The 23444-nt window shown below is 47.9% G+C and overlaps 1 protein-coding gene across 2 annotated transcripts; it reads right to left on the bottom strand.

The window, feature by feature from the left end:
* Positions 1-136: 136 nt before the first annotated feature.
* On the bottom strand, positions 137-21404 carry LOC146198896 (protein ABHD1-like). Of its 2 annotated transcripts, XM_084594367.1 has the most exons (5): positions 20978-21404; positions 17939-18217; positions 16702-16968; positions 15576-15698; positions 137-2778 (listed from the first exon to the last, which is right to left on the bottom strand). In XM_084594367.1, the coding sequence occupies exons 1-5, from the start codon at positions 21296-21298 to the stop codon at positions 2320-2322; spliced, it is 1449 nt and encodes a 482-aa protein (XP_084450493.1). In that variant the 5' UTR covers positions 21299-21404; the 3' UTR covers positions 137-2319. The 2 variants fall into 2 exon arrangements, 1 of the variants encoding a protein (XP_084450493.1); XR_014705019.1 differs by lacking the exons at positions 15576-15698; positions 16702-16968; positions 17939-18217; positions 20978-21404 and adding an exon at positions 2885-3286 and having other exon boundaries at positions 2643-2778.
* Between the last annotated feature and the right edge of the window lie 2040 nt (positions 21405-23444).

The raw sequence follows: 23444 nt of genomic DNA on the forward strand, positions 1-23444 counted from the left end.
GTTTGTGCTGAAGGTAACATGAGGCAAAGCGAAAGCTGTGTACCATTTATAGACATCAGCGTGCCCAAAAACATGCTAATGAAGACAAATTCACACTGAAGCTGGCGACCTGGACGCCGCCATCTTGTCAACGCTATTTCTCCATCGTACGCGAGAGCCTGGCACGATAAACTCAATTTCACGTACACTGGCCGATCATTTGCTAGAGCTCGTTCTCGGCTATTGTATAGTGCATGCGCAGTGCACATCACTATGTTTTTGCCGTGCGCTATTTCTCTGCGTGTGTTTGTGTACGCTATACTAAAAGTCTCTATTGGCAGTGTTCTTTATCTCATGTCTGTGAATTTAATAGAGCTTTGCTTCCCTTTCAGACTGTGCTGCAGTTTTGTATTTTTTTTACATTTTTTACTGCCTTTACATTACATTGTTCCAACTTTTTCTACTTATGGCGTGCACATTGAGGACCCAAAATATTCAATCTCGTTGCATTTAGTGACCTCACACCACTCCTAGTCCCACCTCAGGGCTTGTAATGATCAGTAGTACACATACAGTATGTGAACACCACTTTTGACCTGTGGGTTAACCACTTGTTAGCTCAGTTGTGATGTGCGTTTTGAAATCTGTACGACTATTAATAAAGAGAAAATTGAAAGTCTGTTGTGTTATTTTTTATAAGGCAGAAAAAATTTTCTTGGGAGGATGAGGTAGAAACTTGCACAAACAAGAACAGTGCTTCAATGCATTGCATGCAAGTAAATTTAAAAAAAGAAATGCACCTATGAGAGTGTCTGAGCAATATGATACATACCACTAGTATTTATTGGTAACTGTGGTGCTTGTACATTCTTTGCATGCTAATGACTATGACTTGGACTGTCAAATAGCTCTAGAATTGTTCTGCTGCTTGAAGCCAAGCTGTGAAGTGGCACTTATCAATGAAAAGAAAACATCTGACGCAAGCGCAGCGGATTATTGTTTTGATTAATGAAAGCTGGTTTACATTAGTGGCCAAGAGGACTGGGGTGGTAATCCTGTGCTGGTGTTTTGCAGGTGATAGCCCTGTAGGGCATGTCCGAGGCATGCTTAAAGGAATATACGTGTACACACAAGCAACCAACAGCAGCATCTGTGCTTTCGCATTACTCCAATGCAGATTCTGCAGTGCTCTAATTTTTTTGGTGAGAGCTCTGTGTAGATCATCTTGCAGTTCTTCAGGAATGCGGCCCGTGTGAATGGCGCGTATAACACAACCAGCATTTCATTCAAGGCTTCAAAGTTCACCGCCGTTCTATAATTCGTTTACAGGAAATGTGTAGTATCTGTCACTCCCGGAATCCCGCTATCGTCCTCACGGTAGACAAGGAAAATTGTGAATAGCGTTTCACGATCTGGGGCGTGGCGCAGTTGGTAAAGCGCTCGGCTGGGGATCAAGGGATGGAGGCTCGATTCCGGGTATAAGACACGGTTTATTAATGCGAAAGCATTACTTCTTTATGTTCGCAGATTTCTGTCCACAAAATCGTGTCCGCAGCAGTTGTAATTGAGAAGTGAAGGCTAATTAGTGGTGAAGTCATTTTTCCATAGCATTTTCTATAGCATACTTTGTACAAGGAGTACGGTGAAATGCGGTGACTTAATTCTGCATCGAAATAACAATGCGGGAGAATCACCCACAGCAAATGCCATGGAAGTGAACAGAGCTGCAGGACGGCACCATTACATCACGCGGATGGGTAGCTGTGCTTAACAGTCAACCGTAATTATAGCATAGAAGCTAACATTAGGGCATTCTGCTGTTTTACCGATGCCATTTGAATCTCTGCGTGAGAGCTATATAGGCCTCAAGTTCTTACATGATCTGCGCAATCTTGACAGGTGATTAAGCCTGGACATCACCTTCCACCGGGCTGTGAATATCCAGTTTTAATTTCACACGGGAAGAACAGGTGTAACAATTGTACGGCATTTTGAAACTAGCGCTCCTCTTGTACAATTATGACATCACCTTAGCGGCAGAATATCTAATTAAATTCGTAAACAAGAAAACGGCGGTATATAATATGCGCCGTTCAAGCATAGATCAATTACCGTTATTAACAGCTAGTCGCCGGTTTTCGATTTTATTCTTCATGACCGATATATGTTTGGATGGACATAGCGGCCCCGTTAATATATGGAGCCTTGTGGTTGGATTCACGATAGACGTACGACGAGAACGAGGCATGGAAGGGGCGGGGGAAGGGCTTGTTCACGATATCCGAGGCGCGACAGGCGTAGCACGCGTGCCATGCGTGTGGTCTAATTTGAACCCCCGGTTCACACTGCCACTTCCTCTTGTAAAATGCTACGGCGCCGCGCTATTTCGCTACCGGACGACCCGGCAGCCTGCTCATTTTGCTGCCTCCCCCGAACGGTGAGCGCGCTGCAGCTGCGATGCAGTGGCTTCGTTCCGAATGTCCTGCCGCTCAGGAGCAACGAGGTGGCCGAAGACCTCTCGATGCCCACCAAACAGCGCAGAGCCTTTGCACCAAGCGGACCCCTGGCGAGCGTCAGCAGACCGCTCACGTACCCGGCCGCCAGGCGCTCCGAGTAGAAGGGCAGTCGCGGCCAGAGGACGCCGTCGACGAAGCCCAAGTGTCCTCCACGTGGCGTCACCACCGCTGACAGCCAGGGTGACTGCTCGATCTCCCTCGCGGGCAAAGTAGCCAGGGAGCCGAACACGTCGTCGGCAGCCACCAGGTAGAGGAGCGGACGCCGTACTGTCGACAGCTTTCCCTGCGCGCGTGCACCGCACAATCGCACGCTTTCATGACCGCGAATCATTCATTACACGTCTCATTAGAACGCTTCCACAAGAGCCGCAGGAAAAACTGATTCCAACCTCTGTATGTATGTTCCTTTTGTAGCGAGAGCTACGTACACTACGCCAGCCACCTCGCGAGAGGTCAGCGTGGCCGTGGCTGCGCGCTGAGCTGTGACACCACCGCTCCCAACGTTACTGGACCGATCTCTTTCTCTATGACTGGACCGCTCCAGCAGCTATGAGCATGCGCGGAGTGCCGTCAGAGCACGCAGCTGGTGTGTGCGCCGCGCGCCTCGCCTCCCGCCTAAATAAAGTTCAAGCCGTTACGTAAACCGTGTGTCTTACTTTCAAGCGAGACGTAAGTGCAGCCAGGAGTATCAAGCTCCGCCACTCAACCAGGTTTAACCGGAGCTAAACCACAGCCAATTCTTTCTTCTCAGCGCGCGACGCCGAAGGCGCCACCACAACACCACATTTTAGCTCGCGGCGCTAGTAAAAAAGCCGGTGTCATCGTCCTTGGCACGAAAAGTATGAGCAAGCTTCCGGCATGGAGTACTTGGCACGTGACATGGCCGGACGCTGATTGGTCGGAGTTTTGCATGGCGTCACGAGACCACATGCTGCAGGGTCGAATTTGCAGGAGCTGCCAACTTGGGCAGTACTTCTGAGATGGGCATTGAACCCACCGGGAGCCCTGGATAACGAGTGAAACACGCTACTCCTAGGCCATGAATGACACATTCGTACGACTTGGTAATAGGGGCAGCGTTTTACACAGTGAAGTGGGGTTTAGGTTTTGTACAAGGCTGTGGCTAAAGGTACGTCCGACGGACCCGATCAATGGTCTTAAAGGTACGTCCGACGGACCCGGTGCGTTTTACTTCGGGATACGACGGACGGATCCGGGAAATATTTTTCAGAGGTACGGCGGACGGACCCGATCGGTAGGGTTCTTCCGACGGACCCAACGCATTTTTCTCCGATATGGGCCTTGGGATCCGTCGGGAAAGCCGGACGGATCCGAGATCCCCAGATGTGGTTGTAGCAACAACACGGTAGCCATATGTACGTGCGAGGTGCAGGAAGTATGTACTACTGCATGCGAGAAATGTGAAATTACAAAGAATAGTACAGTGGAAAGAATAGTGCCTAGAATGGGTGATATACTACTTGATGGCATGATGATAGGTTTACGTGAGTTGGACCGCGGCAGGGTCGCAAGCACGACCAGCGCAAGCGCATGTAATCGCGGTGTTGACAGCCAGCCCGCGGCCCGCACGTCCGCTCATTTGGTCCTCGTTATCATGTGGATTAACGTCTACGACGGTCGTTATGTAGTTATGTAGTTTTGATTCTTCAAAGTTTCCTCACTTCTGTCTGTGATGAGATGCGTCACGTAACGCATCGCTTTCTGCTCGCATTGAGGTTTGGTGCTGCAAGTTCTACGTAGTCGCTAAAAAAGCTGGGTGCCGCCGGCGTGTCTCTAGCCCAAGCATCGCGTCATTCGTGTTTGTTGGAGGTGTGGTTTGTGCTTACCGTGAGATGCTGTGATGTACGGATTGCGTCCTACTAGAGTGCTGTGTGAGACTACGAAGAGTGCTGTGATGAGTGCGCCGATGTCCGGACGGACATCAGTGTGACCGTTTATGATCGGCGATGTTGCACGTGCATGTCAGTGTTTATTAGGTGCAATGATAATTTATTTACACGCGCTGTGCAACAATCAGACGAAAATAAGTCATCGGCAATTTGTTAGCCTGCACTACAGAGCTCAAAACTCGGAAAATGGGAATGCACATGATGCAGTTTTCGCATGTTGGAGCTAGTGGACCGAAAAATAAGTGCCCAGCCCACACCGCCGGGATGCGCATTACTACAGGTGAAATGGTTCAGGTTTCTGTAAAATAGCTGCCTGGCACAGCACCTTCCTAAATGTTCAGGCTTTGTACTATTGTTGAAGGCCACTTTATCATTAATAAAAGAACGAATATGCTTTATGTGTTAATAGCTAGTGCTTTTTCAACATGTGTTCATTTTTTTTTTCGTTTTTTCTTAGTTTCCTTTGTTTTTCATGCTAGAAAAACACAAATAGTACACTTTTGAACTTGTCAGTCCAAAGCTGAACATGAATATCTGCCATGCATGTGACAGCTTTTATGCTAGAAAGGTTGACGTGTATAGCATGTACGTAGACGCTGCGACATCTCAGTGGCACGTTCGGCTACTTGCCCCAAGGTCGTGATGTTTAATGCCAGTGATGGCAGTCGCACTTTGGTGCAGGCGAAATGCAAATGCTTCTGTTTTCTGCAAGATGTCAACGCAAAGTACAAAGCCCGGGCAGTCAAATTAGTCTGGAGCTCTCCACTACTGTATTTTTCATAGCTACATAGGTCACTTTATAATGTGAAACCCTACATGCCACAGGTAGGCTGCATTGTTTTTTAGATTTTGTAACCTCTCATCTATGTTTTGCAACATTTGGCTAATTTTAGTTCTCAAACAGTTGTTAAAGATGAAACCGAAGCAGTTCTTGGCATGGTTTCCTGCTTGGATTAATTTGCTAATTGCAGTTCTTTGAAACTTGCATCAATGCTGGACAGTTCAAATAGCAGGCAGTTGAATTACAGAAATGATGTGGATCGTGCATATCAGTTCGGACAAATGGAAAGTAATGGTCCCCTCCTTGCATGCATAGGTGCCCTTAGACAAATACATACTCGGGTGTGTGATTGTGACGCATATCAAGGGTCAACAGAAGGCCATGTGGAGCCAGTGTGATATTCTTCATGAAGGCTAAAGTAGAATTGTACAACAGCTGCTGTACCATGCAGAAAAAAATTGATCGTTTAGTGTATGATTAACTGACCATGGATAGCATCTTACTCAGAGTATGATGTGATATATATCTGGTTTAGCATCCCAAAATAACTACGGCTATGAGGAACACGATAGTTGAGGGCTCCGGTATAATTTCGACCACCTGGGGTTCATTTACATGCACTGACACCGCACGGTGCATGACGGCCTATTGTTTCGCCTCTATTGAAATGCTCCTGCTCTGGCTGGAACCAAATCTGCATCTTTGGGTTCAGCAGCCAAGCACTAACTACTGAGCCAGCACAACGGGGCCAAGTATCAAAATGCATGCCATTACATTTCCTTCTAGCCTGTGGTTTTCTTCACAGAACTAATGTATACAAGGAAAAGTAAATAGCAAGAAAACACTAGTTTTATTGCACATTATATTCACATTTCAGCAAACACTCTCGAGGAAAAAAATTCTCATAATGTTTGCATGAAAACCATGAACATCTTACAAAAACAAAACAATGCACTTACTCCACTCCAATTATTAATGGGCAAGGTTGCATCTATGCTACTACACTGCACTTATCACAAAACCACAAGCCCCATCTGCTTTGGCCAATCACTTGATGAAACTAACGGAGACAGATGTCGCACACCACAGACTGGTCGTCTCGCAACATATCTCTGCATATGGTGCATTTCAATTTCATGCCTTTCCACTTAGCTTCAACTGTTGCCAGCATTACTAGTCACCCATCTTTTCTGAAATTCCTTTTTACGCTGTTGGGATCAGCATCCTTGTTAGCGATGGTCTCTGGAATTTCCGATGCTATCATTTTCACATCTTCCTCATCTGGAAGAATGAAGGAAAGACAAGCTTTGAGCAGAAAAAAAAATTAGGGAGACTCCTAATCTCCACCTGTAAAGGGTATGGTGTGCCAGCGTTAATGGTTCTTGTCTGCAGATCCCACTGTGGATTCCTGTTAATTTACATGCCCTTTGCTACAAACATAATTACTAATTCCTTAATTCATGTCTCTGTTATCTCAGATATACTCATTAGCATACGGTCGTAGGCTACCCTGTTAGGTGATAGACAACCTGGCATAGACCTCTGTAAGCCTCAACCTTTCTTAATTGGAGCTGAAACGTCCCAGAACATATTTCAAATACAACTTTGTAAGCTTGACTTAACAGCTCCTGCCATGTCGTGTGGCCTCGTGACATTTGGCTCGTGGCACTTTTGGCTTGTGCACAGGGGTCATCTGTTAAATACTGGTTAACATGCATGAAAAATACATTTTCACAGAAACTGGTGGTAAATGGTCAAGTGGTGCACTGCAGATTCTGAAATGTATACCTATATGCATGCAAGGATTGCATCATCACATAACATGATCAAGAGTTCTATCAGTACCTGTAGTTACATAGCATTTCAATGCCCATTAAAGGACCACCTCAGACAATGGTTGTTGTTACCACAAGACCTGTTCTAACAGCGTACTGACACCATTCCACTGAGTGATGGACATGTATATGCATACCCTAGATAGCTCATGATTGTGGATCTCATTTATTTCTATGACTTCCAAGGAGTTCCTGTCGTCAGAAACCCTACACTTTATGAAATCGGGACAGTTGTCTTGAAAGGTGATGAAAAGAAATAACCAGGTTACCTTGACGCAATGCTAAATTACAGAGGGTGAATATGCTGCATGAAGATACCAAGAAGCTTGTACAAAGAAAAGTGAGAGTGAAATGGCAGGATTTTTGAAACATTGAAATAAACTACAAACTATTCTTGTCAAACCTGTCATTAAGGAATGGAAACCATGCAGTAATCAAAAACACAACATGGAGGCCATTTTAGGTCATCTTCACAAAACACATACCCACACCTCACACACAGCTTCATACTCATGAAATAGGACAAACCAATATGCAAGGAGTGTGGAGATGAACTAACAATGAACCATATCTTACACTTGCGCCAGAGTCGAGAAAATAAGAGGAAACATTTTGTACAATTTTGCAACAGATCCCTTTCCATCCCAGCATGATCCTAGGAGAGACGTGCAAATTTCCTGCATTTTTGGTTTCCTAAAATGTTCCTGAACAAGCTACATCCTAAAGAACATTTTAGTCATTACACACAAAATAAATACATTAAACCTTGTTCTTGGTGCATGGCAGCATTAGTCGCTTATGCACCATAAAAAAATCAACACAATGCTGTAAGGTATACCTTGGTTAGCTATGCTATATGAGACAAGCTTTCGGTCTGGTGTGGTCCTTATTCACGTGAAAGCGCTATCATGAGGGTCTATGTCCCAGCGATCGGAAAGTGGCCTATTCCAATAATTTTACAAACTGAAGGCGATTCTACAGATTTCTAAAGGCTGGAGTGCTCAACTGTTTTATCAATGTCCGCCTGCTTTGACCGCCTGGAGTGAAACTGTTGAAGAGAATACATTTTTGAACATTTAACGCATTTCTGAAGGCGTTGCTTTCAATTACGGGGCCCACAAAAAGCAGCTGAATGTCAAACGCCGCCTAGGTAGGCTTTCTAGCAAGACAGCGGTGTAGCGTGGAAAATCGCTCCGTCGGTCCATCGCTGGCGCCGCTGACTTGACAGGCGAACTGTTCAAACTTATAGCTACTGACCACACCTGAAACACTGAATTGCGCATGATCAAGGCAGAATTTCTCTAACACTGAGCACTGGTAACTATCGATTTCGCGCCCAATATTGTGAAAATCTGTCATCTCTTCGATCGTTGATACGTCCACGGTTGAATATTTATGCGCCTCGGGGTAGGCCAGCCGTTGAAACATGGATGCGTGGTTGTAGCAGCGATCACTTGCATGGCGCACTCTGCAAAATTCCAAGAGTCAGCTTCTGCAACGAAATGTGCAGCGCACATTTTCTACCGCGTACCTAAGTCCGGCGATGCATGCATATCGATCCCGATCGTTTCAAAGCTGCGCGGCCGTTCAGTCGGATCACGCTAACCTCGAGCATGCGGGGGTTTAAACTACATGTACGCAAAATTAAACGTCAAGAAAAAGATGCAGGCTAAGCACTTTAGTCTAGTCTTCCCCTAAATACCAAAGAACATTGCTGTTCACAGGGAATTCGGATCATTCGCGCTTCCGGCTTTCCGGTTGTGCACTCTAGCTCTAGCGGTGCGGTGCAGTCGGTCTTTGCCTCGACGAGTCGATGTGCAGCTCGCCGCAGTAGCAGTGGTAGCAGCGCAGGCCTCTAGTAGATTCGGCATGTCTTCTGCCACGGCTTTGAGGTAGAACTTAAACGAAGAATTTAGCTAGAAACATCCTGTTTCCTCGGTCTGCATGTGAGGAACGAGCATGCCATTTCACATACATACTTTGGACTGCCGAATGTTCTGCACGGGGAGGTGTGTGTGTGTGTGTTGTGCCGGCGCTAGAACTTCGGAGGTCGATGCAGGACCTAAGACAGCGTAAATGCTAGGAATAGCTCGCTCGCATTACGGGCAGATCGAGGTGATAGTTTAGTGCGAAGCGAAAGCTGCTCGTGAATGTGCGTATCTCGATGCCAGCTGGTGGAGCTGGCGCAGTACGTAGCATCGCCTGCAGCTATGTGCGTGACAGCGATGCTTGCCGTACACAACCCTAAGTGAAGACCGTGATCTATGTTAGAACGGATGCATTCTTCGTAGCACCTCATCGAGAGTCGCGGCTAGCTGATATCATAGAGGATCATTCACGCGTAGCAAGCGGAATGTGGCCGCGTTCGACGTGCATATAGCCATGAGCCTGTATATCGACGTCCGCCGTATCTTTACGAGAATCGAATGGATACGTCGGACGTACCTTTAGACACTTCGTTTGTACAAACCACGACCTCCTGGTACAAACATTATATTGTTACGTCTAATCGACGAGAACGAGTCGCGTTCAAACTTCCTTCAGGCTCGCGCTTGTGGTCCCAGTCGGCATTTTTGGCGTCGTATTCTATGCGGCATCCCCCCCTCCCCCCCCCCCCTCTCGTCAGGAAGCATCGTCCCGATGAGAACAAACGGAAGTAGGAGGTGAAGGTCAGTCCGAGTTGTACGGCTTCATACGTACAGTCTTTGTCAAAAGTGTAGAGCCCTGGGGGTCTGCTTCTGAGCCACTTCGTGCGGCTTGTAATGTATTTACAATGTTCCAAATCTCTTTAGAGTAAGAAGATTTTTTGCCTTACCCTATCCTATGGGAAGGACCTCCACTAATGCTACATCAGCTCCACTACACGACTCAGATGTAGACCCTCCGGGCTCTACACTTTTGACAAAGGCTGTACAATGTGGACGATGTCGGCTTTTTGCTGACGTCGCTTTGAAGTCGCCACCCCGTCTGGCACCACCTCATAAGTGACGTCGGTTAAACGTCGCTGAACAACATAGGTCCCGAAGGATCGCCGCAATAGTTTTTCGGAGAGTCCACGGCGGCGAGTAGGCTTCCAGACCCACACTTTGTCGCCAGGTTCGTACCTTACATGTCGGCGTCTATGATTGTAGCGTCGTACATCAGGAATTCCTACTGATTTTTGATCCGCACACTCGCTAGTTGTCGAGCTTCCTCTGCACGCTGAGCGAATTCCTCGGCGTCCTGATCGAGATCATCGGTGTCGGCATTCGGGAGCAACATTGCATCCAGCATGGTAGCCCGTGAAGGAGGCTGAATGATGTAATGCGAGTGGTATATTGGCGTGCCGTTTTGTAGGCGAACGTGACGTAGGGGAGAATTTCGTCCCAATTCTTGTGGTTCACGTCGACATACATGCAAAGCATGTCTGCGATGGTCTTATTGAGGCGTTCCGTCAACCCATTGGTTTGAGGGTGATAGGCTGTAGTTTTACAGTGACTGGCGGAGAACGGTCTCCAAAAGTTCGACCGTAAATGCAGTTGCTCGGTCAGTTATAATAAGTGCCGGAGCGCCATGACAATATTCTCAACGAAGAACCGAGCTGCTACGGCGCCGGTACTCCTTGGCAACGCCTTGGTCTCCACGTAGCGGGTTAGATAATCGGTGGGGACAATTATCAATTTATTCCCGGCTGTAACGTCGGAAATGGTCCCAGGAGGTCCAGGCTAATTTGCTTAAAAGGTGTTGTTGGCATTTGAAGAGGATAGAGTAGGCCGGCTGGTTTTAGAGGGGATGATTTACGGCGCTGGCAGTCAATGTACGTACGTACATACTGCTTCACTGTCGCCGGCAGTTTCGGCAAGTAGCATCCGTGCTGTTCTAGCCAACGTGCGGATGTAGCCTAGGTGACCGGCGGTTGGCTCGTCGTGGCACGCTTGCAAAACTTCACTGCGGAGAGCCGATGGGACGACGAGTTGACGACTGTTTCCCCCAGGACGGAAGTTCTTCTTGTAAAGTACGATGCGAATAAAGAATGAGGATAACTCGTGCGAAAATCTTAGGCACAACCGTAGCTCGCTTCTCCGAGAAAATAAGAGGGAGCAATTCCTGGTCCTCTCGCTGCTGTTGGGAAAGCGTTGCATCATCTATGACTCTTAAAGACGCAGTGTCTTCATCGGTCATAGTGGAAGGTCGACCGGCGCTCGCGAAAAACAATCAGCATCCGTGTGCTTCTTTCCAGATTTGTAAATAACTGTCATGTCGAATTCTTGTAATTGATGACTCCAACGCGCGAGTCTCTCTGAAGGGTCCTTTAAGTTCGTCAGCCAACAGAGGGAGTGATGGTCGTTATCGACTTGAAAGGGGCGAGCGTACAAGTAAGGGCGGAACTTCATAACCGCCCATACCGCTGCAAAGCATTCTTTTTCGGTTGCCGAGTAGTTCGCTTCTGCTTTAGATAAGGTCCTGCTGGCGCAAACAATTACCTCTTCCACGTCATCCTGGCACTGCATCAACACAGCACTTAATCCCACGTTGCTGGCATCCGTATGAAGCAGTGTAGGGGCGTCGTCATCAAAGTGCGCCAGGACAGGTGGCGTCTGTAGACGCCTCCGCAGCTCATTAAAAGCTTGGTGCTATTCGTCACCCTGCAGCGAAAGACAGCGTTGTTACCTGTCAGTGAAGTTAATGGCCAGGCAAGCTGTGAGAAGCCAGCAATAAACCGGCGAGGCGCATAGACTCAGGAAGCGCCGCAACGGCTTTTTGTCCGTAGATGTTGGGAACTTGGCGACTGCGCAGAGCTTTTCAGAATCAGGACGGACACCTTGGCTAACGAAGTGACCTAAGAATTGCAGCTCCTCGTAACCGAAGTGGCACTTCTCAGTTTTTAGTGTGAGGCCCGCAGATCGTATGGCCGGAAATACAGCTAGCAAACTGCGTAGATGCTCTTCAAATGTGGCCGAAAACACAATCACGTCGTCAAGATACACCAGGCATGTTTGTCACTTAAGTACCGAGAGCACAGTGTCCATCCGTTTTTGGAATGTTGCTGGTGTTGAGAATAAACTGAACGGAAGGACCTTAAACTCATACAATCCGTCGGGAGTGAAGAATGCTGTCTTCTCCCGATCCCTCTGATCTACTTCTATCTGCCAATATGCACTTTTCAAGTCCATTGATGAGAAGTAACGTGCATTTTGTAGGCGATCAAGGGAATCGTCGATGCGAGGAAGAGGGTACACTTCTTGTTTGGTCACTTGGTCGAGCTTGCGGTAGTCTATGCAAAATCATAAGCTGCCGTGCTTCTTTTTAACAAGTACCACTGGGGAAGCCCAGGGACTCTGTGACGGCTGGATAACGTCGTCTCTAAGCATTTCGGCCACCTGGCGCTGAATGGCTTCACGTTCTTTCGGAGCCACAAGGTAAGGATTTTATCTTAACGAATCGGGTGAATCGAGTCATCCGTGATAATTCGATGTTTTGTCACAGGCGTTTGGCCGATCCACGATTTAGAAGCAAAACATGTCTCGAAATTGATTTATGAGATCCAGAACGCGGTCCCGTTCTAAAGAAGACAAATTTGGGCTCACATCGATGATCGTTACGGGCGTCTTGCGCACTGATCCTTGCTGTTGCTGTAAGAAGCAGTGCTGCACATTTGGAAGGCTGTCGAAAAAGGCCGCAGTTGTGCCTTTCGGAATTTGCTGACGCTCGTCGCTGAAGTTTGTCAGCAGCACTAGTCCTCGAGCTATAGAAGGAGGAGGAAGGTGAGGAGGAAAGCTCGAGCTATAGAAACAATTTGGCTGAGTACCAGGGTGACTGCCTGTTCGGCGACGCCACCGCAGGTATGCGCGATCGCACTTCACTTCAACAAGAGCGCATGATCGCGGAGGTAATGTCACCGTCTCAGTGGCGACGCGTAAGGGCATCAGTGGTACTTCCACATAACCAAGGTCTTCATGATTCTTGGTGAAGGCAACGATGCTGTCCCGAATGCTTATTACAGCCCCATGAAGACCCAGCAAGTCCATGCCCATGATCAGGTTTTTGGAGCAGTCAGGGAGAATAACGAAGCTGCCAACAAACACCGCGTTTCCTATTCGTATACGGGCAGTGAGTGCACTTCCCTGTCGGTGCCAGTGGCTGACCCCCAGCACATCTTATTACTGGCACAGTCCATTAGGTTTTTACTTTGCGCAGCGATGTCAGCCAGTTTCTGGCTAATAATTGAAAAATCCGCCCCGGTATCCTCCAGAGCATGTACCTCCAGCCGGCCAATGGAAACGGCGAGGTCAGCACTAACAACGTTATCTGGGTTACTCGTCTCTTTCGGTATTTGCGGTGGAAGTACGGCAAAGTCGGTGCTGTCAGCTTCGTCGTCGGGGTTGCTCATTTGGTGCAGCATTTTTGGCGGTAATGTAGAGGGCATCTTTGGCGGTAGTGCGGCAATGTCAGTGTTAACAGCGGCGTCAGAAGCACGAGTTGTCGGCAATTGCGGCGGTGGTGAGAAGTTTTGACGCTTTTCGACTGATTGCAACCTCCCTTCGTGAGGTTGCGGCTCGGGGACCACCGTCCGCTAACGTCAGCAATGCCTCCGGTTCCTCCTCGCAACTGCCCGCGACGACTGTGTCTGCGCTCCAAACCCCGCTCGATCCTCGGAAGACGCGCGGCCGTTCCGAAGATCCGCCGCCGCTCCGAGGCGATGGACCGCGGCCAGCGATGCCCCCCCTTCCCCCCCTTCCCCCCCCCCCCCCCCCCCCCACAGGGCCGCGCGCTCGTCCCCGGCATTCGTCCACAGAGCCCGTTTCGAGGAATCCGTCCACGACAGTGGTAATACAAAGTAGCCTGACTGTGCACTTTACAATGTAACCGCAATTCTTTCGCATCCTCACACGTAAGCAGCCTCAAGCGTCTGTGCTGATTTTGTTTTTGTTTAAATTTCATGCGCTTTTGCAGCTCCGGCCCTGAATGCCGACTGTGCGTCGGAAGAGCATGCATTGTTTGGTTCGTCGTCGACAGGGCCGCACTGATTGATAGTCAGAGTTGGACTGCAACGCATGGGGTCATAACCAAGTCATCGTTATCTAGGTGTTATGCATAGTAAGCCTTGGTTTCTGAAATCCTTTTTACAAATACTGGTCAGTACATCACACGCCTGTAGGGCCCCCCTCCCACATCCCTGCTCCTCTCCTGGCTTTACAAGAGTTTTCGATCGTGAACCTCTTATGACAATAAAAATTTCAGTAGTAGCGTCACAATCTTCTGTAGTCACTACAAAAAAACAACAACAGAACTACAAGAAGCCTCACGTTAGGACAGAGCTACATGTCGTATTTTTGAGACGGATTGTATAGATTTTTTTTTTGGATGGGTATAATTATATTACAATAGGTCAACGTTTCAATAACAGGGAATATGTTCAGTTCAGTTCAGTCGTCAGTCGTGTCCGACTCTTCGTGACCCTGTGGACCATATCACGCCACGCTTTTCGGTCTCTCACTACCTTCCTAACATCACATAACTTCATCTGCAGCGCCTCGAGGATGCCATCTAACCATCGCGTTCGCTGCCTACCCCTTCTCCGGCGACCCTCAAAGTTTCCCAACATCAAACCTTTCTCCAGCGACTCCTCTCTTTTCATCAGATGACCAAAGTAGCTGAGCTTTAACTTTAGAAGTTGACCCTCCAATGAGCAGTCAGGGTTTATGGTCGACAATATCGACTGATTTGATCTTCTGCCAGTCCAAGGAACTCTCAAGAGCCAGCACCACAATTCAAACGCGTCAATTCTTCGGCGGTAAGCCTTCTTCACAGTCCAAATCTCGCATTCATACATCACAACTGGAAAGACCATAGAACGAGTTATACGGATCTTGGTTGGCAGATAATGTCTCTGCTCTTTACTAGGCGGTCAAGGCTAGCCATGGCTCCTTCCCAGAAGCAGGCGTCGCCTAATTTCATGGCTGCAGTCTCCCTCCGAGGTAATCTTAGAGCCCAAGAAGAGAAAATCTGTCACAGCTTCCACTTCTTGTCCCTAATTAATGCTCCAGGACTTGATAGGGCAAGACGCCATGGTCTTTGTCTTTTTAATGTTCAGTTTAAGCCCAAACTTCTCACTGTCTTCTTGTACGCGCATCAGAAGTCTCTTGAGTTCCACTTCACTTTCTGCCATTAAAGTGGCATCATCCGCATATCTAAGGCTGTTGATACGTTTTCCAGCAATCTTCACTCCAGCTGAAGACTCGTCCAGATCGGCCTTCCTTATGATGCACTCAGCATATAGGTTAAATAGGCAGGACGACAGCATGCAGCCTTGTCTCACTCCTTTCTCAATCGGAAACCAATCAGTAAGACCATGCCCAGTTCTGACTGTGGCCTCTTGCCCTTCATACAGGTTCCTGAGTCATACTACAATCAAAACAGAGAGTAAGCCATGCACGCATTTTGTTATTTAGTCTGCGTGCAGTGTGGAATTTGCACACGGCATTCATTTGGGGAAGAAAAAGTTGATTACGGGCACTGTGTGGTTGCTCGGCAGAAAGCAATTTCGACTTATAGTGCAGGTACGCATTCTCACCGTGAGGCTGGCACCTACGTAGAACTCCATAGCATTCTGGAACCCGAACACAGGTGCCGTGTAATAGTTGTCGAAGTCGTACAGGGTGCGACTGCTAAGCAACCGTTCAATGTCGACCACACCCTGCACACGTATGCCATAGGTTCACAACAATTAATTCACTTGTGCAACAATGTAAGAATACGGTCATTACATGATACGAATAAGAATGAATTGTCTAACTGTCCAGTTTAACGAAACATATTTAGGTACGTCTCTAAAACTGGAAAGTAACAATACCTTCCTTCTTTCGCTTAACCTGCACTGTTGCGACCTTGAATGAAGATTACGCCAGTTGTAGAGTTTTGAACTTCGTGGAGGACTAGCATAGCGAGGACACAACATTTTCTCACGGTGCCGTGGTAATGAACGTGAGCAGGGAGTGAATTATTCCATGTTTATTCTTGCCAGGCAGTCCTCACGAAAGACGCAGAAGCTCCGTCTGTGCTAACTCCATTCTCATGGAATATTCAGTTCCGATTCCAGAGGCGCGACAGTGCCGTTGAAAGCGCGTCGCTTCATAACCTGTGGAGAACTTTTGAATCAATGTTAAGTGCGACTGTGATGCTGCCGGTACTGTTGCCGTGCAATCTCACTTGTTTGCGTACTCAACATGCTGCTCTGCTGTACGGCTGCAGATGGACGCACTGACACCGCGACCGTTATCGTGCCGTCTGAACATTTAATTTTAACCGCATCACACATGCCGTAAGAAGTCGGTTTTCGCCGCTTCCCCAAGAACGGTGGAGATCTGTAGCCTGTAAAACTACCTTTGCAGACAGCACTTTGCTTTTTCGCAATGTCGTCGGGCTGAGCGCGGCCGCGGTGGCGACATGTCTATGCAGACAAAACGCAAAAACGCTCGTGTATTAAAATATCGGTTTACGGTGACGAACGCTGTAAGGTCGAAATTAGTACGAAGCCCTCCGACCCGACGGTGCGCCGTATTCCCGCAGTGTCGTCTAAGAAGAAAAAAAAAATAATTAAAAATAAACGGAGCTTTCTTTTTTTCTTTCTGGTGGAAGCTATACAATGTGACAATAGCTTAAAAAGATGCCGCAGAGGCTATATATAGTGAGCAACGCACGCTTGCGCCGATGACGGCAGCGTTCTTCCTGACGAGGTCCAGGAGCCAGTGGGCGAGATACACGTTGACGAGGAAGCTTGTGGAGCAGCTCATGAGGTTGTCGTAACTGCTGAGCAGGTGGAAGGGCGCCGATATGGACAGGCCGGCGTCGATCTGCGCCGCGTCCCCAGTCTGAATCAGGTAGTGGCTGAGGAGCATGCCTCCCATCGAGTAGCCGACAGCCAGCACCGTGCAGCCCGGGAATCGCTCGCGCACCGCTGCTAGGACCTGCATGCATGGGCACACGTTTACTTTAGTGAGCTGGTGCGCTCCGTCCGCGCTCCGTCCGCGCTCGCTCCTCTAATGGGTTACGTTAGGAAACACAGCCAGTAACTAATCCGAACCAAAATCACTCGAAATAATTAAGGAACAGCGCATAGGACGGGACACGTGTCCCGTCCTATGCGCTGTTCCTTAATTATGCAAAACCAACTAGCCCGCCAACTCGCTCTTATCGCACGAAAAATAGCGGTGTGATGATTGAGGAAGGAGGGTTGAAATCTGGGTCAGTTGGTGCACAGTCTTAGAGAACAATAACCAGCCAAAGGACGAGGACGAAGAAAGACTATGTACACACGGAACGTGTGTACATCGTCTTTCTTCGTCCTCGTCCCTTGGCTGGTTATTATTCTCTAAGATGATGTGGGGGAGGATTCCGCATTATTCATGACCAACTGAAGTTCTTTTAACATGCACTAATACCGCACAAAACATCTTGCTGACAGTCTGAGTCTATATACGTATAGTCGGCGGAAGTGCGCGAAATTATTGGGGGGCCTTTACAGGCATTTTCCCTGTCTGCAGTACTCCTGCGCAGTTCTAAGATCGAAACAAACTGTTGTAGCAACGAAAGCAGGACCTCAATTAACTATGTTAGTGGCAGGAATAGTTAATTGAAACAACCGAAATAAAGCACAATTTATCAGCCCACAGCGCGCCTCAATCTGACGAAGCGTAAAAATATTAAATTCCAGGAGCGAACGTAGACGGCACGGGTAGTTAACATGGGTGACGCATTATTCTATAGACAGTGATCCTGGGGCGATACTGCTCATGTCACGAGTAAGGGAGAATCCCCGCTATTTCATTAGACATAATTAACGAAATAGTGGAGAGTCTCCCGTACTCGTAACGTCCGCGCTCATTAGTGCAGAAAGCTTAGCACACGGAGAGACGCATGCAGTGCCTGCGCGTGTACCTGGGCGAGGTCGTCGGTACTAAGCGCTGAGACGAGCCTGTGGTTGTTGAGGGGCAGACCTCCTTGTCCTCGATTGTTGAGAACCACGCAGGGACAGTGCATTTTGGCCACCAAGGGCACCAACGTGCGTAGATAGTAGACCTGGCTGTCGCTCGTCAGGCCCGTCAAGAAGAGCACCACGGGTGGCGGGTACTGCTCATTGAGCCAGTCGAGCGCCACCACGCCACCGTCCGAGAGCGTCAGCAGCTGCCGCCGCAAGGGCAGTAGCGGAAGGAAGTTCTGCGCATAGAGCCCGCGTGCACAGCCTGCATGCTCAGCCGGTGGTGGTAGAAACTAACTGACAACAATATATATGGTGGGGGCGAAGCCCCCTTTATGGCACTTGGATGCTCCCTCATTGTGAGGAGACACCCTTACAAGGCGGGAAAAAATCAGTTGGAGAGCAATCCTCCTCATACCACTGGAGATGATCTTGCGATGGTCTTTAGTAGAAGTACTGGCCATAAGAGTCTCCCGGTAAGACTCTGCGACGTTCGGTGATAGGGAGTGAGGGAAGGTAGGGATTGTGAGGAGGATGTGTGGGAAGCCTCCAGGTTTGCCGCAAAATCCGCATGATGAGGAGAATTGGCCAGAGTATCGGGCACGCAGCAGCATGGGGTAGTCCGAGTATGTAGCCGTTGCCAATCTGCGGCATCGGTGAGAGGTGGGGCTGGAGGTATGCATTACCTTCGTTTTCACCATACGAGACAATGAAGAAGAGCAGGTGCTTTCCGGACTTTATAAGGGTTTCGACACCTCCAGCCCGTAATGTGAGGCCTCGGGCTAGGGAATTAACCTCATCGTTTGCCAGGGAGGCTGGCTTGCGCTGGCGTCCAGTTGAGGCTTAGGGGCGCCGGGGTTGCCTGAAGCATAGTAAACGGGCAGCGGCGCGGGATATGTAGCCACTGGCGTAATTGATAATGACAGATTTGGAGCCGGAGATAATTATGGTCGCAGATGACCGGCTCTGCCGATGCAGATGCGGGATACCAGGAATGTTTTGGAATGGACCGCCAGGTAGTGTGAAAATTTGGAATTCTTTGAAACCATTATCCCTACACTCTGAAAGCGAATAAGCCCTTAAGGGAATAAAAAGGTGGTAGCGTGTCGTCTAGCGCACTCCCATAGGGTCATGGCCTTCTCACCAAGCTATATCTTCACCTGTAATTTTACGGAATGCTGTACTATTAGCAACAAAAGTATAATCCATTCTCACACCATATTTGTTTCACGAAACTAGTAACGGCATGAGAACATCCAACAGCTGCACCTGGCGTTTTGAATTTAGCAACTGGAAGACATTAAAATAACGCTTTCGCATGTTTTGAAGTGAAAAACAGCTTTCGTTACCCACCATAAGTATATTTCTAGCAATGAATATGTACGCAAAAGCTTAGAGAAATGTTGTGGCCCTACAAGGGAGTTCCCTAGAGGACATGCTCCCCCGTTTTTACTCCTTTATGGGCTTATTCGCTATTAGAGTGCACTTAAATTATACTTACATATCCCGCCGGTTTACACCTGGGCTCTTGTATTATTTATACTTGCCGGAAATTAACAGGTTAGCGGAGAAAAGCACCGGCAGTAATCTGCGTCAGTGAAATGCTAGTGTCACCATTAAATTTTCCAGCACATCCATGTCTTGAGCACCATTATGAGCAGACCTTCCGAATGCCGCAGTGGCATGATCGAAAGTCAGCTCACTTCCGAGGTTTGGACCATTCCGAGTACTTGGAATATGTAGAGGAGGAGGCGGCTATGACGAGAAGAAAAACAACGTAACAAGCTGTCTCACTCTAGATGGACACTGGAGCTAGTGAGAAAGGAGAGAGGCTCTGTGGGCTGCGCAACCGGAACGATCAGAGAGGTCTCGATGGTACGGGCAGGACGTATTGCGCCAAAGACGCAGGTTACCCTCGTCCGCGTATACGGTGTCTTGGCACTCTTGCGTGGCTCCATTTTTTAGACGTAGACGATTCCAGGTTAACCCCTTTCTAGAATCTTAGGAGTCCACTGTAAAAAAATGCTTGCGATGTCTCTTCGCTGAGATCTCGTGTTCACCTTCTAAAAATGGCGGTGCGTTCACGTATTAACCTGCTAGAGAACGATACTCTATAATCCAGCCATGAAAACACGAGAAAGGTAAGAGTGCGCAGGAAGGGCCTGAATGTAAAAGTGGGAGGCTAATACGAGTTCCGAATAACGCGCATCATGGGGTAATGCTGCGAGAAGCCGAAGGATAACTGCTATCAAAGCAGTCTACAGCGATTGAATGAATGACACAACACAACAGAATGAAAGACGGAGGAAGGCTATGCGGCTGGAGATTGAGGCCAGCTTTGACAAAACAAAGAAAGGTCAAAGCATAAATTGTAGGAGGATGATTCAACGGGGCCATGCGAGAAGGGTCGCGCTATAGTTTGTTCCGGGTGATGCGTAATGTGCCGTGATGAACTATATGAGCGCGCGGAATAGAAGCGCGTCCAGGCCATGTACACGCGCCACCTGAGACGAGTCGACGAGGTGCAGCGTCTCCTCCAACATTTTTGCTATACCTCACGAAACTTATGCATATGCCTAGTCTTTGAGATCCAGGCGTTGATCTAAGACATGACAAACATTTCTTGCCAGTTCTTAAATCAAAAGGCCTCCTTCGTAAGAATTAAGGACTGGAAAAAGAGTTAAAAGCGATGTACGAGAAAATAAAACAAGTTTATAGTTGTGCGTGTTTTGAAATTGTTTGTCTCAGCATATCAAGAAACCAAGATACCTGGGGAGATGCGCTCAAACATCCGTATTACAAAATACTGTATAATTTTATTCCTGCTCCTCCTCAACTCAGTTACGCCGACGACTTGTTTGTCGATGACAACTGCGCTAGCGGTGACGGCGCAAATTCCAGGAATGGAAGCCTTGGAGTTGCGCTCTAAAAGGAAGTTCGAACAAGCATGAATACATGACGCTTCTCTGACAGCGCTCCTAGCTGCGCGCGCTGCCCACCTGAAAGACGAGGCTGGCGAGGCACTGCAGGTTTGCCCCGATGCACCAAATGGGCGGCCAGAAGCGCTGCTCGACCTGGGGGCCGCAGTTGATGTGCAGGAAAGTACGCATATTGGCCGAGCCGCAGATGAGCCATGGCTTGCGCGCCACGTGCGTCAGGTAGTAGAGAAGGTAGAGTGCGAACACCGCCACGCACGCCAGCTGCAGCGTCGACAGCATGGCTAATTTTGCTCCCGACGGACCGAATTTTGGGGACGCCGGCGGCCAGGCTCGGCCCCGGCGGCTTCTCGAACAGCGGCGAAGGCACGTGACTAACAACATGGTTCTCCGCTCTTCTGCTTTCTCCTCTTCGCCGCCTCCCAGGTGAAGCACGTAGCACAAGAGAAAACAGATCCCAGACCCTTGGCGAATGAACTGGGCAGCGACAGCTTTCCTGTCCGTCGCCTGAGACCAAAGTGTTAAGTAGAAAGACAGAGAAGAAAAAAAAAAACACAGTCACCGTTCTTATCAAGACCGCCAGTTTCGTGCTATTTAGAAGACTACATATAGGACTGCAGGACTGCAAAGCTTTCCGGTTGCCGCTTTCCAATAAAAACAAAAGCATAAGTTGGAACCAAGGAGCTCATGCGCTTTTGCTATACTCACGATCTGTTTTTGAGGACTATATAAAAATTGCCTGTGGTGCAGTATACAAATCCGAGTAGGTTAATCCTAGAGAAAAATAAGCCACTTTGGAGGTTCAATGGTTTATGTCACCCTTCAAACTTCACCTGTTAAAATATCCATTAGTACGAAGCGAAGATCAAGAAAATACTTTCGCTTCACCAAATTAAGAAAAGATTATCCTCTTTTCATTTTCATTTCATTTGCAAAAGCTTTATTTTCGAAATGAGTTTCTGGGTCTCTGTTCAGGAGCTTGGTCTCGACATCTCTCCTCAAATTCCAAATTGAATGCTACAAACTACACATAGCGCCGTCCGCTCCTGTTCTGCTCTCAGTCACATAATGGCTGCTACCGTTGTTACCATCGTCACTCGTTTCTGTTGCTTCACGGGCGCCTGTCGTGATACAAGGGGACGGATGGTCACCGTTTTGCGCAACAGCAAGCAACCCTGAACTGTCTCCCTGAAGCATTGTTCCTACAATTTTTTAAGGCGAAAGCCTTCTATGGCTTATGCCTTTGCTGGCGTGTCCGTGCATGCGTCCGCGGCAGCTGTTAATCACCTTCATTAGGATTAGGATGGTTTCAATACTGATTGTTATTCAATAAATGATGATGTCCAGTGTATGAACATTAGTTGACGATAATTAGTTAATTAGTAAATAATAATTAGTTAATTAGTAAGCATTGGTACATATTTAACGCACGCACTGCGCATGCGCAGTGGAGAAAATCTCAACCACTTCTCGGACCACAAAGGAATGGTAGCATGTGTCAACCTCAAACGTCGCCTTCCAATAGATGCTTGTCAATAAAGTTGTAGTCTCGAAACAGGTCCCGCAATGCACTCCAACACATCGACATTGCATTTGCATTCACGCCTAGAATGTGCCGAACAGTTTCAGCAGAGAATTTCAAGGCGGAAGCCTTCCTGGCGCACTTTTAGGCATTGCCCTGCACAGCGCGTTCCGGTCCGCTAAAGCGTAATTAGAGACGGGTGCCGTTCGGCAGTAAGACGTAATTACCGGCAACTCAAAGTCCCAATTCTGTAAGCGTAAACATGCACTAATTGCCTATAACTAATTGCCTAAGAAGCGCAAGCACACCAATTAGCTAGTTAGTGTATTGTACTTCACTCAATTATCAGTACAAAGGCATACTTATCAGTAAACCTTAGTTCCTGTTCAGCAAACGCAAACTTGCGCTAATTGCCTAAATAACAGTAAATAGCCAAGAAATGTAATTGACTATCACTTCGCTCAACTGTAAGTACACTCTCGCTTAACTACGTCCACATTTAGGATAATTATTAATGATTAATTAACCTTGATATGTTAATTAGTTGAGTTGGGTAAATAACTAAACTCAGTCCCACTAAATTCGAGCATCATTATACAACCCCTTTAATCGGTTGCATGGTTAATAGTCAAAGTACAATTGGCCTCGTTTGAAATTTGCGCACTGTGACGTCACGACCATTTCGACCAATAGAAAAGCGTGACATTTCTGTCGACAGCTCCTGCTTACAACGATGAGGCATTAAAAGAGTCACCAAACGAAACCAAGCAGTGGCCAAACAGAGGGCAGCGACAGTGGTGGTTAAAGGCTTTCGCCTCTGCGCGCTTTCGATCGTAAAAGTGCTCCTGAATTTTTAAAGTACGCACTCTGCTCTTTTCCTGTGGGCTTTAGCGTTAGCATTATAGTTGGATCCAACTCTTCGTCCCGTTGTTAATGGTATATACTGCATCGTATTTTAGACGACTGACTTTTGTATTGTAATGAAAGGTGGCTTTAAAGCGGTTCTTG

The sequence above is a fragment of the Amblyomma maculatum genome, chromosome 2 (assembly GCF_055883805.1).
Source record: "Amblyomma maculatum isolate TAMU_Amacu chromosome 2, ASM5588380v1, whole genome shotgun sequence".
In the NCBI taxonomy this organism is placed as follows: Eukaryota; Metazoa; Arthropoda; class Arachnida; order Ixodida; family Ixodidae; genus Amblyomma; species Amblyomma maculatum.

Excerpts from the sequence above, each read along its gene's own strand:
- LOC146198896 (XM_084594367.1), bottom strand. The coding sequence starts at position 21,298 with ATGTTGTTAGTCACGTGCCTTCGCCGCTGTTCGAGAAGCCGCCGGGGC. Across the intron at positions 18,218-20,977 it reads TCGCCAGCCTCGTCTTTCAG|AACTTCCTTCCGCTACTGCC; the intron begins GTGGGCAGCGCG and ends CTCTATGCGCAG. Across the intron at positions 2,779-15,575 it reads ACGTAGGTGCCAGCCTCACG|GGAAAGCTGTCGACAGTACG; the intron begins GTGAGAATGCGT and ends GCACGCGCGCAG.